Raw genomic sequence first — 18,187 nt, 5'->3', positions numbered from 1 at the left:
CCCCCCCCCTTCACCCCCCCCCCCACAAAAATACAGTAGAACTTCCAAAGAGAATTTAGGAGGAGTCATCCCAGTTAGCACAGCAGCACACTTGCCCCGAGTACCTCTGGGGCAGCTGAGCTGGGCTCCATCCTTGCATCCAGCCTCAGGAGAGCTTAAATTAGAAGCTTTCCTCATTGAAAAGTTACAGACTGAGCAATACTGGAGTAAAAATCATGATTACGGACCCTGTGTCACTAATACTAAGCATCCTCTTTCACATTCTCAATAGCTTTGGTCTGTGCAGGCAGTGGGCTTCACCAAACATGCTCAGCGTCATCCAACACTGGGCCCTGAAGAAGGAAAACTCAGTAGACATGAACCTATGAACCTCCAAAAGCTGAAGCACCTGGAAGAGTGGATGGAAGTCAGCAGTGCAGTACAGATATTCTGAATGCCCCTTGCATTACACAGGATGAAGATACCAAGATGACGTTGATGGTGGTTGTTCTTAGGACTATGCAGAAATCTCACAGAGAGGAGTTAGGACCCACCTGCAGCAACAGAGCAACCAGAAGGGTGGTACAAAACAGTTAAGAGCATGGGCCAGATCAGATAAGCACATCCTACCACACAGCTCCAGAGCACTCGGGATATGGACAAGATCACCTGTCCCTGGGAAGTTATTCTGTGTCACTGCCTAAGGGTCATCACCATACACTCAATAACAGAACAGTTAGAAACACTACTTCAATTTGACAACAGTGACACAAGTAGTGACAAACTAGTCTGTGGTAGTTCATACAAAAAGGCAAAAAAATCCAAACCCAAGAACAGAAACATTTTCTAGCATATATAGGAGGCTTCTCAAGTGCATGATTTTTAATTGGGTCCTCTAGAAGAGTCACATGGTATAAATCATGTCCACCACTGGCACACTTAAGACCAATCTTGAAAAAAAACTTTTGGCCACTCCTTTTTATGCACCACATCTACCAGCATGCAGGGAATGCCCTTCTCAATGCCATTGTCAGCTTACTGCTCTCATCCTGTTGGCATCCTTCTAAGCCTATCTGGATCAAGCTCTTGGTGAAAGGCAAGTAAAGTTGGGGTGGTGGCAGCATGAAGACAGGAACAGTGTGACAGTCACAGCAACCAAACTGGAGGTTTCATTACAGTAAACACTTCACCCATGTTTTGGCTAATTTTCCTCTGCCTTTTATTCACTTTTAGCTCATGAACCAGATTTAGTGCCACTCAGATTTATCCAACTCCCGTCAGAGACCACACAGAAGGCAATGGCCTACCAGTGGTGACCAGCTGGGTAGGAGAGAAACAGAAGATTCCAAAAGAGCTCTGGAACAAAGATTCACGTATTTATACTGATCCTACTATACCACTTCTCCATTGCTTAAACTGTCTCCTTGTTCCTTGGCTCTTACACAATTGTTAAAGCAAGTAGAAGAGTACACTGTACTGCAGTGCTCAGAGCAGACAGGACTTCAGCACTGCAGTACAGAAGACAGAAGTGAGTTTCTTTCTTCAGGGCAATATCCTCCCCTATCGCCCTCCTTTCAAATGCCAATGGCAGGCTGAGGACCAGCTTCCTGCTGCCCTCAGAGTGAATCAACACTGCTTTAGAGGGGCTAGGCTGCTATCTTAGGACACTATAGCTACACTTCCCACCTCAGGGCAAAGCTGCATCCTCAAAGCTTACATCTCTGGCCTCATCTAGGAGGAGTAACAGTGGAAGCTGAACCTGGTTAGAGACATTTGCACCTGGGGCTCTCCAAGAAAGGTCCATCCATCCCTCTCTGTCCCTCCCCACCCCTAAAAGCAGCCCTTTGAAAGGCAGGGGAGGGAACAGACACCACTCTAATTGTAGGAGTGAAACCTGGCATCCTCCTGCTCATCTACCTTTGCACTCTGTTTGTGATTCTCTTTGAAAGTCTGGTAGAGCTTGTCAGGTCACTGCCCTCTGAGAGATCAGAAAAAAAACACAACTATGGCAGTGATTACTATTGTACACTGATTTGCAAGCTGGAAAGAAAGAGAGAGAGAGAACAGCGTCCATGTGTCAGGCTATGAAAGGGCTGTGACTGGAGCCGACTGAAAAACAAACCCTTAATTTAAATGTTAATGAAAGTGCTGAAGAGACATCAGAGGCTTTAGTTTCTCTACAAGAAGCAGAATCACTAGGTCTAGAATTTATGGCCCCCTTCACCTCCCCTCTCCCCTTCTCTGCTCCATCAGCCACAGAAGTTAGGAAAGGAAAAAAACCCCTAATTTTAACATTAACTCCACACTTCCACCCTGGGATGCAATTGCTAAATTATCTGTTGGCAGGACACTGATCAAAGGTGGAAAAACAAAGGCACACTGCACAAGTGAGCAAAGGTAAACAGCAGCCAAGGTCTGGTGAAGTTACCTTCTCCCTCTGCAAATTTAAAAAGCAAAGAGAAAAGGATTGCAAACTGGAAATAGAAACCTCAAACCATAAAGTCTGCCAGCCCCCGCAACTAAGTTTCTTCTGTCACATCGATTAAACAGACATTGCTTCTCCTGCACAAACCAAGCAGCACAAGATGCTTCCTTCAAGCTTTCCGAGGTAGACTTTCCCCTCAAGCAAGGAGAATGATGATAAAAAACTGGGCGTGTGTGTGTGGATTTCAATATGCAACAGTTCCATAGGATTAGAAACAGATGCCTGGGTTCTAACTCACTGCCTCCCAAAACCTGCTCACCTGCCCAAAACCACTAGTGAGCCAATTCATTCACAGAAAATATAATATATAGAGAGTATAAGCCAAAAGTGACAAAACAGGAGCAAGTTATCAGTCATGGCAGCTTTAGATGGCAAAGGAAAGAAACTAAAGAAAGTTAAGTTTTAGTTCCTCAACCTATTGAGATGTTTGCAAATGTGTTTGTTTCTAGAGGAGAGGGAAAATGGACATGTATGTTCATGAGTTCAACCATGTGAAGAAGACCAAAAAGATTCATTATTATACCATTAAAGAAGATAAAACAAAGTCTTCTTCCTCCCAACATCAAGAGAACAGTCAGGGCACATGGATAACACAGGTGTCATTTTAGCTCCAGAGGGGAGAAACCGATACTCATTTCCTGCTCTTCAGCTTGGGGTTGAAAGAGCACCAAGTCAGTTATGAGTATTGCATATATATAGAAACCCACATCCAGAACACTCTCCAAGGTCAGTAAGAGATGGTAGTTCACGCCACCACTAACTCTGCAAGTCCACCCTGGGATCTCACAGTTGAGCAGGTTCTTCCTGCCCCCGCTTAAGAAACAGCTGCAGGTCAGAGTCCCCTCTCAATTATTCAAACCAACCAGGCTCTATAGAGCTCCCAAAGGACAGCAGACCTATTGCTGCCTGCTATTTTGCTGGCAATGCACAAACTAGAATAAAACCCAGTTACTTGTCCCAAGTCCTAGCACATTCAGAGAGGTTAACTGTGCAAAGCTAGGTCAAAACAGAGCACCGTTACAGCCAACAGCTCATCTCAATGTGCAGTAGGGGATATCTGCTGATAAAAGTGGAGCAAGAAACGAGGGTGGGGGGAACATTATCAGACATTTTAACTGCTGCACGTTAGGGCATCAGTTGTACAGTTAAAACCACTGGTTGTTGCTCCGTCTCAAGTGGGTTGTTTTGCACTAATGCAATCTGCAAGATCAGATTGTTTCACAAAAAGTTTCCAGATAACCATTATAAATGAGCCCTCAGAATTAATAATGTGGCTTGTTCTCAAAGGAAGAGGCAGGCCCATTCAGTTAAGGTGCCTGTCAGTAACCTCTCCCTTCCTTCCTTTTCCCAGCAAGTTTGGGGTACATTTTGTAATTTGTCTGAGGCTGTCCATGGAGGCAGAGGTCTTCCCAAATACTTCTCCATAACATTCCATGGGAGAGGCAAATAGATTAACAGAGATTCAAATTAGCACCCTAAAATAGAAAAGTCAGGTCTCAACTACAACAGTGCATAAATAGAAGAGATGGAGCAAGCCTGGCTTTTTAAGTGCAACTGCTCACAGAACTACTCATTTTCCTTTAAAATAAACATTCAAGGCAGAGAACTAGTTTTGGGTGCAAACTTTCCTCCTCTCTGAAGTAAATTTGCACTTCAGCAAGGAAACATTTGCAAGGAGACATGTACTGCAATAGACCAATTATACATTTGGAAAAGGAGAGACCATTTTTGGGCTTACAGACCTGAAGAACAACTCTGCTGCGATCAGGCATATTATGGTTGCCTGATGTTGTTCCACATTGCACCAAAGGTTTCCTAACTCTCTACCTACAGTTGCACATTGAAAACCACTTTTATGCCTCCATCATGTCTTCTCTTAGTTTAAAAACCGACACACTTCAAGTACAATATGTGAAGACTAGGTGTCATGATAAATATTTTAAAACCTAAATAGCAAATGCCAGTGGCCAGACCCAGCAGAAGCCAGTTTAGATTTGAATACTTTTTATAATCCAACGCCAAACCATTTCTGAATCCAAGATTAACAACAAATTCAATATCAAAATCCACTTTTTTCTTTCCCTGCCAGCTTACAAGCTTTACCGTTATGAAAAAAAAAGCAATTAATTTTCCCCTCAATAAAGGAACATTTCAGTAGTACAATGTATATCATAAGCCTTAAGTTTCTGCAGGCATAAATGCCAGGCAATTGGACCTCATTTTCTCCATAAACCTATCCCTCAAATTAAGCAGTGTACAGTGGTCACTTCTCTTCTTTGGCTACTGCCACCTCAGGGAATCACAAAGCATGAAGGTGCCACTACTCCATTAGAAATCTCTGGGTTTGCCTCACTTTGCACATTTAAATTGGTCCACTGCACTCAGGCTTGCTCTGGTCCCTGAGCACACATAAGTCACTGCAGTAAGCACCAGTAAATGAAAGTTTAACATCTGCATGACGCAGAGTTCAAAAGCCAAATGAACTCGGGGCCGGGGGGAAGGGATTACAAGCAGCTAAGAAACATGGCTTAGGCTGCAGAGTCTCTCTGTAAGCACAGCATTTTACCAATACATGTAGAAGGACAGCTTTGGAGACCAATTAAACCAGTTGCCAGAGCTAGCTGAGTCACCCTTATTTTAAGTATCCTATTTTAAGGATACTCTTAAGAGACCTCTCTAGTCACTGATGTGACACACAATGTGGCACCTGCTGTCCCAAGCACACTGACAAGCTCACCTGTGCAGAAGACTTGCTAAAAACTCCGAAGGAACACAATGCGCTTTCCCATCCCCACTACCCTGTAGAGCACTGTTAGGGATCCCCACAGCCATGAAGCTCCACTAACACACACGGATGTGAAGGCACTTCTGTGGCTGAAAAGGTTATAGAAAGGACTAGGCATAACTCTCCCCTGCACAATAAGAGGAGGAGATCCAATACTCTTGATACCCTTTTTACTGCCTTTTACTCTACTTAATCTCCCTTATGGGCATCATTCTGTTTGAGGACCTTCCAATCATCCAGCCCAGCATCACTACATGAAGAGCAAGGAAGCCTTCTCCCTAACTCAGCACATCTGTAGGAGGATCTCTCTAGTGACACAGGGAAAACTGTGGACAACTCAAAACAGAATACTCAAAAAAGATGCCTGAAGCCAGAGGAGCTGCGCTTTAAGAGCACAATTCTCTGAAGTTCAGTTTGGGTGTACAGGCACTGTCCTGCTCTGCTGGACTGCAGCAGACACAGCAGAAAACCCTAGCTGTGGTTGAGAAGTGCATAGGATTCTTTCTAAGGAAGCTTTATACAGAGGGAGGTAACACTGAAAAGTAAGAAGAAAAGTTTCAGTCCTGTCTGTTAACAGCTGAGATTCAGTAAGAATACAACATTGACTACTCTACAGAGTCTTAGTCCTGGCAAACCTCCAGGCCAGGTCAGGAAACTGGACCCTCTCCAAAGCACTTTCAAATGGCTAGAGGAGCCCTCCCTGCTCCTACCCCACCACATACAACTGCTGTGAGCTGTTCTTGAGCTCTGTGTGTCCATCATAGAGAGAGCTGATGGGTTTTCAGCAACGATGGGCCAAAATACATAGGTGATCAGAGCCAGATTCTACAGCAGTTCTATACCAGCAGAACTATCCATTCTTACAGAGAGTCTCTCGGATTACACCAGGGTAAGCAAGAAGGCAGAGCTGGGAGGGCATGTCAAATGTTTAGGAGGAAGTGGAGGTTATAGGCCATGATCAGCCTCACTGATGAGCAAACACATCCAAGCCCTGGCAAGAAGGATGGGGACTACAAGGGAGGAAAAGCTTCACACACAAGTGCATAGGGAATGCAGATGGGTAAAATATAGGTTCTTACAAATAAAACAGAAACCACAGAGCTCCCCAAAGCAGACCCTGCTAGAAACCAGATATTATCTTCTTGATACTCACCCTCATTAGACAGCAAGCAATAAAACCTATTAGTGAAAAATTCATCTCCCCTGCCCCTTGCCCTGACCCTCCCCCACCACATGCCCCCCTGCTCTGATCCTCTCTCTCTTCTAGGATGGCTGCGATTTGTTCTGAGAAGAGACAGGTTTATAGGTTAGCCGACACCTTCTCTCTGTGGAATTTTAATTAACTTCTCCCATCGTCAATATGTTAAGGAGCAGGGTTCCCATTATACGAGGTCAGCAGCGTGTTTCAGGCCCTGCTATATCAGCCGTCAAATTGAAGAATTAATGACGTGTCTAATTGGCTCTAATTCTCCACACCCCCCTCCCCAAAATATGAAGGGTAAGGTGGGGAGTGGCAGGGTGGACTAGCAGGGACTAGTACAGTCCACAGTCTCATAAACAAAATAAGAGTGCACAGTTTAAGCCCGCTTGTTCATGGGGTAGCTGTTCCACCACCTCCCATTTATCACCCTGCAGGGAGGAAAGTGGGGGTGGGGAGACTATGGGTAAATATTGTGACAGAGAGTGTGCACAAGCGTGCACACTAGGGAGAGGAACACTGTCCTGACAAGAGGCCACCTCGATAGGTCATCACTTAGGAGTAGGAAGCAGCATGCCACTGGGCTCTAACCAGCCACAGTGCTAGAGCCAGAGCCTGTCTGCTAGAAAAGGGTCCCTTGCAGCACAGACAGCAAAAGGTTTCTATCTAACATCCTGCAGCAGCATTAATGCACACGACACTTCTTGAAAAACACTGTCTCACTCTAAGCAATAGGAGAAGGGAACAACAAAATCATAGCAGGCCTCAAGGGTCATTTTCCTGATAACACCATTAGCTCCATACCAATAAGTTGGAATGCCTGCAAAACGAGTTTGGAAATTTAATGAGGACAACAGTTGTGGGAAGTATTTTGGAATTTTTGTAAAATTCACTAGTTGCAGAGATCACATGGCCAGCAAGGACAGCTCTTCTTATTCTCTTCCTTGAAAAAAGCTGAGGAATAATCTCCTTTGCAGGCAGAAGACCAGCTAACCAGTGAACCAACAGCAACAGATGGATTTTGATCACTGTAAGATTTTAACAGCAAGAGTACAAATTTCTCAGATTTTCACTTCCTCAAGAACAGGAGCACTTGGAACTATACTCTGGAACAAACTGGTGTAGCTATTGCCCTTACCTCCCATGCTGAAGTTGCAGCATTATGCCCACACCAGAAGTACAAAGCTACAGACAATAGAGGCTGGAAAACCTCATTCCTCAACTCCACCTCCACCTTTCTTAGTCCAGCTTGCTCCAAGAAAACTGAGCTCTAACCACTGCACACAGCTGCCAAAGAAGGGAGCTTTTTGTTTGGCATTTCTTCTGCCACAGAATGAGAATACAAGTTGGCATCTTTTCAGTATACAAAACCTCAAGAGAATCTGGCTCATTGCTTCTAATTAGCAAGCCAGAGTTCACCCTGCAAGAAAGAATGAGCAGGTCTCATCTGAGACTGTAACAGGAACACAGGGCCATATTCACAGTCTCTTTATGAGCATATCACTCCACTGTTACAGAGAACAAAAACCACAAGCTCTTCCCTGAGCTCCCACTGCAGACACAAGCACCTGATCGTCCTCCACCCAAATCAAGTCCCTGAAGTGTCACATTGGTGCCTTGGAGATTTGTGGATACACAGTCTATCCAAGTCCTTTACTTCTCTCTGTTGGAAATTTGGAATAAAGAGTTTGCAGTTACCTTAATAATGGGCTGATAGCAATGGACCACACTCGATCCTCTGTCTGCACTGTATGTAGACACTGCCCGACTCTGCCCGCAGACAGTGACCAAACCTGAAGAGAGAGATGCATGTTATGCCACATCACCCAGAAGGTGCAGAAGGTAAGACGCATGTTGCCAACACTGTGCCAAAAGAGTTGCCAAAACTGCTATGCTCACCTTTCCCAAGATCCTCTCCCTGAATTCCTATTACTTGTTCTGAAAGAGCAGAGCCTTCAAAGGCTGGCAGAAACAAGTACTTAAAGTTACACAAAGGTTCAACTTATGAGTATGACCTTCCACCCCACTGGTAACAGAGAGAGCACCCCCATCATCACCACGCTCTCTAGGGTAACACTCACCACAGAGGCTTCTCATCTTCTGCAGTTAAATAAACAAGAAGTGGGATTTTTTCAAATCTCTGCTGTTCACTTGAACAGCATGGGAAGACTTTTACCATCCCTGAAAAATTTCCATTCACATTATCTACAAAATCAATTGCTCGCTATCCAGTAAAATAATTTTTTATAAACCCACCCCTTTTCAACCAAGCTTCTTAAATGTACCTCAGACTATTTTCAAATAGCCCCCCCCGCTCATTGACAAAGTGAGATGATCTCTCGCCTCCCCCACCAGCGCATATATACACATCCCCTTCCACCAGTTCACCAGACCCCCTCCTTTGTTTCTGGGTCCTAATAAAGCCCCCCAGATTATTGTTGAGGCCTCTGCTTGTGGCCCTCATTTTCTCAACCTTGCCTTCATTCTTGGCCCAAGGTTCTGTGTAACTGACCCCCAATGTTTCACTTCAAGACTTCAAAGCTGGGAATGCCCTATTTGTTTGTTTGTTGATAATGCCAAGGATTGCAGGCTATTCTTGTCAGTGGGGAATTTAGCACCTAGTGTCAGCAAAAGCAGCAGAAAAGCTTAACTCTTTTAAGGCATCCCTATCTCCTACAGGTTAAAAATATTGCTCAGAGCACACTATCTGGTGCCTATCACATAGGAATGTACATTAGCAGCTCTTCAGGGCTTAGTCCTAATCAACACTCAGCTGAGTCCTCAATAGCTTAGACACTTAGAGCCCCTTTAAAAGGCTGGAAGGGATTCCCTTCCACCCTCCAAGAGTCTCATTCATGCAAACAAGACAGCCTACAGAAGAGATGATAAAAAATAAAAGGTGAACATCCCTAGAGCCTGTGCTGCAGGGAGCACTGGGTGGGCAAGATCTCACGCTAGCTCCAAGAAAAACAGCCTTAAATTCCCTTCTGGTCTTCAGGAATTTATCCTTAAGGTCGGGGAGGTCTGTCCTCTAGCTGCCAGGGAAGCAGCAAGAAGGCATTCTCTCAGCAAAGAGGCTCCACGAAGCAGGGAGAAGTAGCCCTGCCTAAGTGTGAGACAAAGCAGCATCAAGGCCTTGCTCCCAGGAGGCCCAAAAGCCTTCCCAGCAGTGCTCTTTGCATCTGAGCACTGCTTTACTTGGGAGTGATTTTACCCAGGAGTACAGAGACACCAATGACTACAGACACAGTCATACTGCTCAGCAGCCTGCCAATTACCCATTATCACATAGCTCCTAAAAAAATATTGAAAGAGACATCTAAGTCCATCTTTGTCCCAGCTTCCCTTCTTACAAAACAGGAATAGCAATTTTTCCTCTTACCTCCATTAATGCTCTACAATACGTAACAGGGAGCAAGAGTATCCCTGAGCAATAGCCAAAGCTCTCAACGTAAAGCAACCACTTCCAACAATGAAACTAGTGGTTGCGAAGATGCTACTGGTACTGCGTCTTGCTAGCAGGACATGGGTGAAACACCTATCTGGAGTTTCCTAAACTACTAAACTAGAGCTGGTTACAGCTCAGGAGAACAGCTTTCTAGGTCTGTGTAGGAACACAGCACTGCCAACCAGACCCAGAAATACAAAACAAAACAAAACATAACGAATCAACAAGGTCCTGCCTCAAAAAGAAACAGCCAAAAAATTATGTTAAAGGATTCAGTGATGCCAGCAGGAAAAGAAAAATGGGTGCCAGCAGTATTTATAGTCTAACTTCACTACTGGTTTGCAAACCAAGAACCATTAAAAAAAAAATTAAAAAAAAATCCCTCACCATAACCCACAAACCACAAATAAATAAAACACAAGCCCACAGATTGGGAAGACACCATGCTACCCTTTCAAGAGACTGAATATATAACAGAGCGCATGTGAAGCGGCACTGCATTCCAAAGCAAGGATGTGCTTAAAATACATATGGCAAATTTCAGACTAACTGGCATGGATCTCCACTACAGTGTTGGATGTACAGTGAAAGAATCAAAACATCAGCTGCTGCCTTCTGTATTTCCTAGTTTAAAACAGCAGTTTATGTCAAAGTACTGCCAAGTCTCTTTCTCAAAAGCTTGGCACAGCAAGCATCTTTTCAGAGACACGAGCCTACACCAAGATACCCAGCTCTTCTCCTGCCGACACAAAGACAGGGCTCACGACAGTTCTGCTGACACTTAAACATTCATGGCACAAGACCTCTGAGGTCACCTCTGCAGCAGCATCTGCAGCTGGAACATCACTGCTCACCTTTGCTGTTCTGTCCCGGGAGCCACTGACAATGAGGCCACCTTGGAAGTCCACACAGTTCACCTCCTGTTCGTGCGCAGAGAACTTGACACTGTAAGAGCCACGGATCTTGTGAAGGACAATATTTCCATCTCTGAAAAACAAATCCCGAGGCAGGGAGTTTGTATCAGCTGCTTCTCCCTTGGACATGCACCTTCCATTAGTGCTTAGGAGTGCCACAAAAAGACCAGGACTGACCTCTCATGGGAGCTGAAATTTATCCAGCATTATTAACCCTCCACTCATTGCACACATCACCTGCTCTCTTGCAATCCCACATCTGGCCAAAGTCTGATCTGCCACACATGAAATTTTTCCTGGGTATCTTTCCACCCTCCACTTCGTTTTAAGCTGCAGAAACCAGTATAGCAGCCACTCCTACTCCTACCACTATAAGCTTGCCAGAATCCTGACTGGGTGCAAAATGGCTGGAGTAAGGAAACAAGAGGTCATTCTCACCTGTGTCCAAGTCTCAGCTTTTCATTCATTTCAGAGCAGCTGTGCATGTGTTGTGCTTTGAATTGACTATAAAAACACTTAAGACTTTTTTCAACCAATACAGGTTCAACCAATACAGGAATTTTGAAGGAATACCCTCATTTTCACCAGAATTTTGAGCTACAGTTCACAGGAAAGAGTCTTACGAAATCCAGGGCAGACAGCCATGCTTGCATCTCCCAATTTTGTGCTTGAGTGCTGCATATATTATTAGCTAAAACTTTATAAATAACAGTTCTGTCATTTGCTGTAACTGAAAAAGGCCAGTCAAATGCAAAATTAATTGGAGAAGGGGGTGTGTGAAGGAATTCTTGGCAGTTTCCTCCCTCTCCAAAATTATATCAGGAGGTCTAATAAGCACACACTTGTCTCTAGAAAGACTGTGGTCCCACTTAATCAGCAGTTCTGAATATTAGAACACAGTCTAGCTACCCTGACTCTAACAGAGAATGAAACAAAAATTGCACATCAGGATTGTCTGATCAGTCAATCCTGTGGACATCTACACAAATTCAAAAGAGAAAAGGACACTTTATAAGGTCAACAGCATGCAACTCAGCTGCTCCACTGCTATACTAGGAGCTTTGTCTTATGAGAGGAAGCAGCAGCAGTTGAACACAGCCAAGCATGAGGACTCTGTGTAGCAAGATTGACCCCTCTGCTCTGGGCTGGAGTTACACACAATCTTGCCAACCTCACTGCCACGCTCTTCGGGCTCCTTCATTTGCCCAACTTACCCCCCTCCACTGACGATGTGGGAGTTTACAAGAACAAAGCGACATACATCCTCCTGGTGGCCAGAGAAGATAGCTTGAGGGTGACGCTGCAAACCTGCACCGTCTGGACAGAGCCGGTAGGCATGGATGTTCTCTGCTTGAGACAGGTAGAGATACTCGCCATCCAGCTCCATCCAGGGCATCAAACTGCAAACAGACAGCAGGTTGGGATGCGCAGGAGTGGGAAAACAAAACAAAACACGTCACAGACCAAAAAGAAGAAGAAAAAAAAGTTTGCATATGCCCACTCAAGGTAACTGTGAAGTTCAAGCTGCTGGTAACATGCAAAAGCAGAGTTTAAAATAGTAGCACAGCTAAGAATTGAAGCTTCTCCAGCAACATATGAAGCAGATCATATTGCTGGCATTTTTCTAACCAAGAGATGACGAAAAGGAAGCATGGAATCTCTGAAAGATAGCCAACAGTCTAGTGAGTTTAGACAGCAAATACTTAAGGCTTCCTGACTCCTCTTCACAAGCACTATACTTGTAAAGAAACTAGACTATTTGCAAGCTATGTCGAGCATTTCTAAAAGAGCCTTCAAAATGAGGCTCTTGGTGTAAACAGTCTTGATCCTGCACATTATCTGCTGATGCCCCCTAGCAGAGACAACAAAGCTGCCACTGTTTCACATGCATCTGGGCATGGAAGCAGGTCACATCAAGTAACACTGGTCTCCCTACAGACAGGAAGTCCTGCACCTCCTGCATTCTCTGTATGCTGATACATATAGCAACAGGGTAAGCCTGAGGCTATCCAAGAACTTTTTGTGCATCATGTAGAGGAGTTATTTTTCTACATTCACATCTCTTCCACTGCTGAGCCAAAAGCAACTGCAGAGCAACCTCTTGATTTCTGTTGCCCATCTTTCAAAAGAGTGCATACATCCTTTCTGCCTCTTGCTATCTGTGGGACAGTGGCAGATTTCTACAGACAGCATCCAGGTCAAGCTAAAGAAGCTTTTCCAAATTATTTTGAAGATTGAAATTACAAGTAGAAAATATTGCTTCACTTCCTGGGAGACCAAGAAGAGAAAATGACAGTCAAAGAATGCCTGAATCAAGTCTGTCATCACAAGATTTTTATTAGTTCTGGAAACAAAACCAAAACACGGAAAACAGAACAGGCTACAGTGCACAGCTACGCAGTGAGCTCTTTGCTCAAGGTCTTGCTCTTGTGTAGCCACCAGAGAGCAAATAGGCCTTCTGGATACGGCACGGCCAGATACAAAGAGAAAAGGGGCTTATGTCCTATAGGGCATGGATGTATGAAACGGCCTCCACTCTGCAGTCATTACTGAGTTTACCAATACTCACGCAAACATTGAGCAAAACCAGAGCCTTTTCACAGAGCAGCCTTTCAGTTTTCAAACTATTCAGGAACAAACTGTCTTGAAAGCAAGGGATCTTTTTGTAAAAACCTGTCTCCCTCTTTTTTGCAGTTCATCCATCTGCAGAGGCCGTGATTTTTTGTGTCAGAGCCATTGCTCACAGCTGCACATCATAACATCACTATCAGAAACTAAAGCAAGAAGACACAATTGCTTATTAGATAGAAGGTTCCTGCTTGCCTGCATTCATCTCCAAGAACAGGCTTTTAGTCATATGGACAAAGCACTTGAGCATAGGTTATAAGATTCATCTGGGATTTGATCAGATGCATGGAAAAAATAAGTGGCATTTTTGGAGCAGCAGCTTTGGTTTTAGGTGGGCTTTGATTTCCCCTTCCTTCCTCCACTCCTACGCAGTCCTCTAAAAGCAAGTGAATATCCAGCTTACCTAGATTACAGCCAGCTTCTGTGGCTCTCCTCCTGCTGCTCTTTAGCTTTTTACCTTTATCTATGACTTTTTCATAAGGAGAAGTAACAAATTTGAAGCAGGATAGATGAAAATTAAAGGATGCAATTTGGATGGTGGCCTCATTAAATCAGTCCTTACCTTTTCACTTGGGAAGCTGGTTTAGTAATGATCTCTAACATCCAGAGAGCCTGTCTTCACAGATGGTTGCAAGCACTTCAAAGGCAGGTATACAACCTGCACCAAAATCCACTCTGCTCATTACAGCTGTTCCCAGGACTTTAGACAAGCAGTGGCACATTATCCACCACTTCAATTTAAGCACCACAAATAGGTATGAAAGCCCAGTAGCAGATCCCTGTTCTTCAGCAGCTAACAAACCACAGTCTCTCTCATTTTTCCTTGTCTGAAGGCTGAAAATTTAGATGTGCTGTTCAGACAAGAAACCTATCTTTTGTTTTGCTTTGAAAGCTGAGTACACCTTTGGAGCAAGAATTTAACAACAATCTCCTCCCATTAATGTTAAATATACATATGCTTTTAAGTAAAGGAGATAAGCATAAGGTAGAACAATGAAGAAGCGTAAGAATTAGCCTTTTAGATTTGTACATCCAAATTAGGGGCCAGGATAAAACATGGGAGACAAACCAAGCATTTTGAGGGGGACACAAGTCCATGTCTGGATCAAGGTGTGGTCAATGCGAGAGTAGGACAGAAAATTGCTCATGGTATACACCAACATATAGGAACATAATAGTTTGAATGCTGTAGCGAATATTGCTAAATCAGACTAGAACCGCCCAGGTCAGATGATGACAAATTCAAGCTCTTACTAAGAAAGGAACTCTTGAGACTCAGAGTGAATCCCTACGACAGCAACTCCAGTTACCCCACATCCAGCTAGCCAGCAACACCCAAAACAGGACAGCGAAATCACTTGTAAGACTCCGTGGATCACAAGGAGCAGGAAACATCTCATTTCAGGGTACAGATGCAAAACCAAGGCCCCACAGCAGATGACACAGAACAAAGCAGAAGAGAAAGGAGCCACTTGCTTGCATTTCCATTTCAGGACCGCCTCCCTGCGGCATCGTCCGTGCCTCCAGTTCTGAGATACTTTCACCCTTTCCTTCACTGGAATGCCAGCCGCTCTGCAGATAGAGGAAAAGAGACGAGATTAGCAATCAGGACTGATGCCACATGGACGACAAACACACTCAAGCTGGTCACAGGTATGCTCTCACTCTGGTTCCACAAATGATGACCTGGTAAACACTGATGGTGTATGATCCAGACTAGAGCAAGCACGCTCATGAGAATTGACAAGAAAGGAACACTGAGCTCGTGTCTACATGAACATACTCCATTCAAGCAGCTTTTCAATATCTGTTTTGCTTTCATGATCCAAGGTTGATTAAAGAAGGGAGAGAAAGGCTGCTTTAGCTCCCATCTTTCTCATATCAAACTTGATTATTCAATACCCTTGGTGGACCTGCTTAAGTAGAAAAGATCAGAAAAGTATAAGCAAGCAGAAACTCTTTAAGTCATCCTTTGTAACTGGGGACAGTGAACCATTTACTAGACTACAAGAGTTTTTCCTCTTTCCATGCATTTCTCAGCAATGTTCCCAGATGCACAGGATGAAGGAAAGATCCTTGAGATGGGGACTGGTACCCAATTAGGACCGGTTCCCTCCTCCCATCCTTACTGTGCCCCCAGTCCACATCCCAAAAGTGGGATTTTTAGGTCCTCTGCCATTTTTAAAACAGAGACTAGCTCCCTGTAAATAAGTATCTCCTGGAATTGGTAATGGGTGTTGGAATCTCTAACCTGACCCTGAGGCCTGGCCAGATTCTCATTTTCCCAGCCTTCCTTCCATAGCCTCAGGCTCCTTTTTTTCTGCTCACCCATCCCTCCCCTTTCTATGTTTTCCGGCACTTAGTCACCATTATAATTTGACTGCATTCCTGGGCATGTGACCCATTTTAAACAAAAACAGAAATCACACACAGAAAATATTTTCATCCCCTAGAAAACTTTGCAACTCTTACGTTTATGAGCAGTAGAGGCATACAAAATAAAACTGAATTTAGGAAGCTATGAGCTCTTTATTTCTCCTAGGCCTTTAAAAAAACACCAACCAAATAAACAGGGAAACTATAGAGTTAGCCTAGGTTGCAAGAAGATGAATTCCAGTTTTAAAGCAAGCACTGTCTGGCCCTACGAGCTCACAGACTGTGACTGAGATGAACGCACAGCACTGAAAAGTCAGGTTAGGTCCAGTAGCCTCCTCATTGCTTATTACTCTCACAGACAGAGTTCAGGCCCTCCGCCTACATCCAGTTCCATTCATTACTTCAAAACACTCTCCTCCCCACACTCAATCCTCAGTTAAGTTCTCCCCATATACAGATTTTAAGTCACCGAGTTGCATAGTGATGGAAAATGCACTCAGGCCACAACCCCCTCCCCACACATACTGGTCCAACCAGACATTCTGAGCTCAACACACAAACCCTACTAAGACTAGATGTAATTTCCAAGGCTCCAAAAAAGGTGAATCCAAGGTCAAAAAAGAAGCCTCCTCCTTATACTGCTCGTCACTTTTCTAGTTGAGGGGCAGGCCTTGATCCTCCTGGTGCCAAAAGAGGAATTTCAATGGAGAGTCATTCATTGGCTTGGCCCACAGTACCAGTTCACAGTTACTCCTGTAACACGCACCTTTTACTTTTAATAGAGATATTACTCATCCAGACTGCCTCCTCCATGTAGCAACTGTGGATCCATCTAATGTAAACATGTCTCAGAAGCTTTCAACTGTTATTTCCTGGACATTTTATTTATTCAAAATAGAGGCAAGAAAGGAGACAACATTTGGAGGCCTTGAGAAAGGTGATATAGGAATTGGACTCACATATACCTCCTCTTTGCAAATACCATGGAAGCAGAGACTCAGCTGCAATGATTTTCAAGTGTTGGTCTGACACATTTGATCCCCTATACCAGAAGAGAAGTTAAATCAAGCCCAGTGCTGAGATATCATTTGATTTGCTTCTTCAACAGCACCATCCAGAACAACTCTCAGAATACATCAGAAAAGGTGATAAGCAATGCACAAGAGTAGTTCTCAAATTTCAGAAGTTGAAAAGGGCATCACTGTATAAACTTAATAATTTGATAAAAAGATCCTTTTCTCCCCCACAAAGACCATTTAGCTTCCATACAAACAAATCTTTAATAATTGTTTCACATTGACCTAAGACAATCAGCAGACACTACACATCCACACTGAGTGGCTGACTTAACCAAGTACCTCCTATTTCAGTAACTGGATTGAACATCCAAAGATTCAGGAGACCAACCCACTTATAAAGACAAATACTATGTAAGATGCTGTGGAGGGACCACTTTCCAACAGCCAATTAATACCTTATCCTTTCTTCATATGCAATCCAGCAAAATGCTAAGCCACATGCTCAACATTCAGTACACACTTAAGTGCTCTCTGAAATCAAGATCTTGGTGTTCACATTCTCAGAGAAGCCACCCAACAGTGAACTTTAAGACTGCTGAAGGCTGACTCGCTGAGAAAGGATTACTACTCAGTCCAGCATCAGAATGCAACTGAAGTACAACAAGTATGGCCAAATATCCTAGAAGGATGACAGAAAACACAGGATGAAGGAGCAAGTGAACACTGGACATGAAAACTTGGTGAAATTCAAGCAAAATGTTCTTAAAGATCAGAGTCCATCATTCTCTCCCTCTGCTAGGGCATCACAACTATCCAGAACATGCAAGGGTAGCTTTATTATTAGCTAATTAAACCAAAAAGCACCCTACTATGATCCCAAACCACGTGGTGCATGCAATACATAACCTGAGCTAATGAATGTTTCCAGTTGCATGCACTCCTGATGGAAGACAAAGACTTTGCTACTCTAAGAGAGAGAAGCTGAACATATCTTACAGCCTGAGAGTTCCAGTATAAAAGCAATTCCAGGCAACCCATTATGAAGGATTTTTCATTTCCCCCTTCCTACCCCACCCTACCCTACCCAAAAAAAATTTATGTATTTTGCTCAAATTATGGATTTCCTCTCTTTCTTGGCAGAGTTACCAAAAGAAATACAATATTCCTTCTGGAGCCCAGTTCCCAGCTGCTGAAGTGAGAGACTGGGACTATCCCCCAACAGCACCACTGACCCAAGTGACCTCAGCCACCATGGCAGTTGCTGGCCTGGGCCCCAAAGGAAAGCAACAAAAGAAAAAAAAAAAAATTCAGCTTGAGACTAAGCACAAGTCCTCCTCAAACTTCACCTCCAGCAG

General features: G+C 44.0%; 1 protein-coding gene across 1 annotated transcript in view; it reads right to left on the bottom strand.

Moving 5' to 3' along the window:
* Positions 1-16,626, bottom strand: part of FBXW4 (F-box and WD repeat domain containing 4) — a 51,737-nt gene extending 35,111 nt beyond the window's left edge. The window contains exons 1-5 of the mRNA XM_010000155.1: positions 16,580-16,626; positions 14,914-15,009; positions 12,024-12,209; positions 10,750-10,882; positions 8,146-8,240 (exon numbers count right to left, since the gene is read on the bottom strand). Of these exons, the coding sequence (XP_009998457.1) occupies positions 8,146-8,240; positions 10,750-10,882; positions 12,024-12,209; positions 14,914-15,009; positions 16,580-16,626 (557 nt within the window). The remainder of the gene's footprint in view (positions 1-8,145; positions 8,241-10,749; positions 10,883-12,023; positions 12,210-14,913; positions 15,010-16,579) is intronic.
* Between the last annotated feature and the right edge of the window lie 1,561 nt (positions 16,627-18,187).

Source organism: Chaetura pelagica, unplaced genomic scaffold, assembly GCF_000747805.2.
Source record: "Chaetura pelagica isolate M959 unplaced genomic scaffold, ChaPel_1.0 scaffold436, whole genome shotgun sequence".
Taxonomy (NCBI): domain Eukaryota; kingdom Metazoa; phylum Chordata; class Aves; order Apodiformes; family Apodidae; genus Chaetura; species Chaetura pelagica.
The sequence above is the reverse complement of the archived record's forward strand: the minus strand, read 5'-3'. Positions and strand labels throughout refer to the sequence as shown.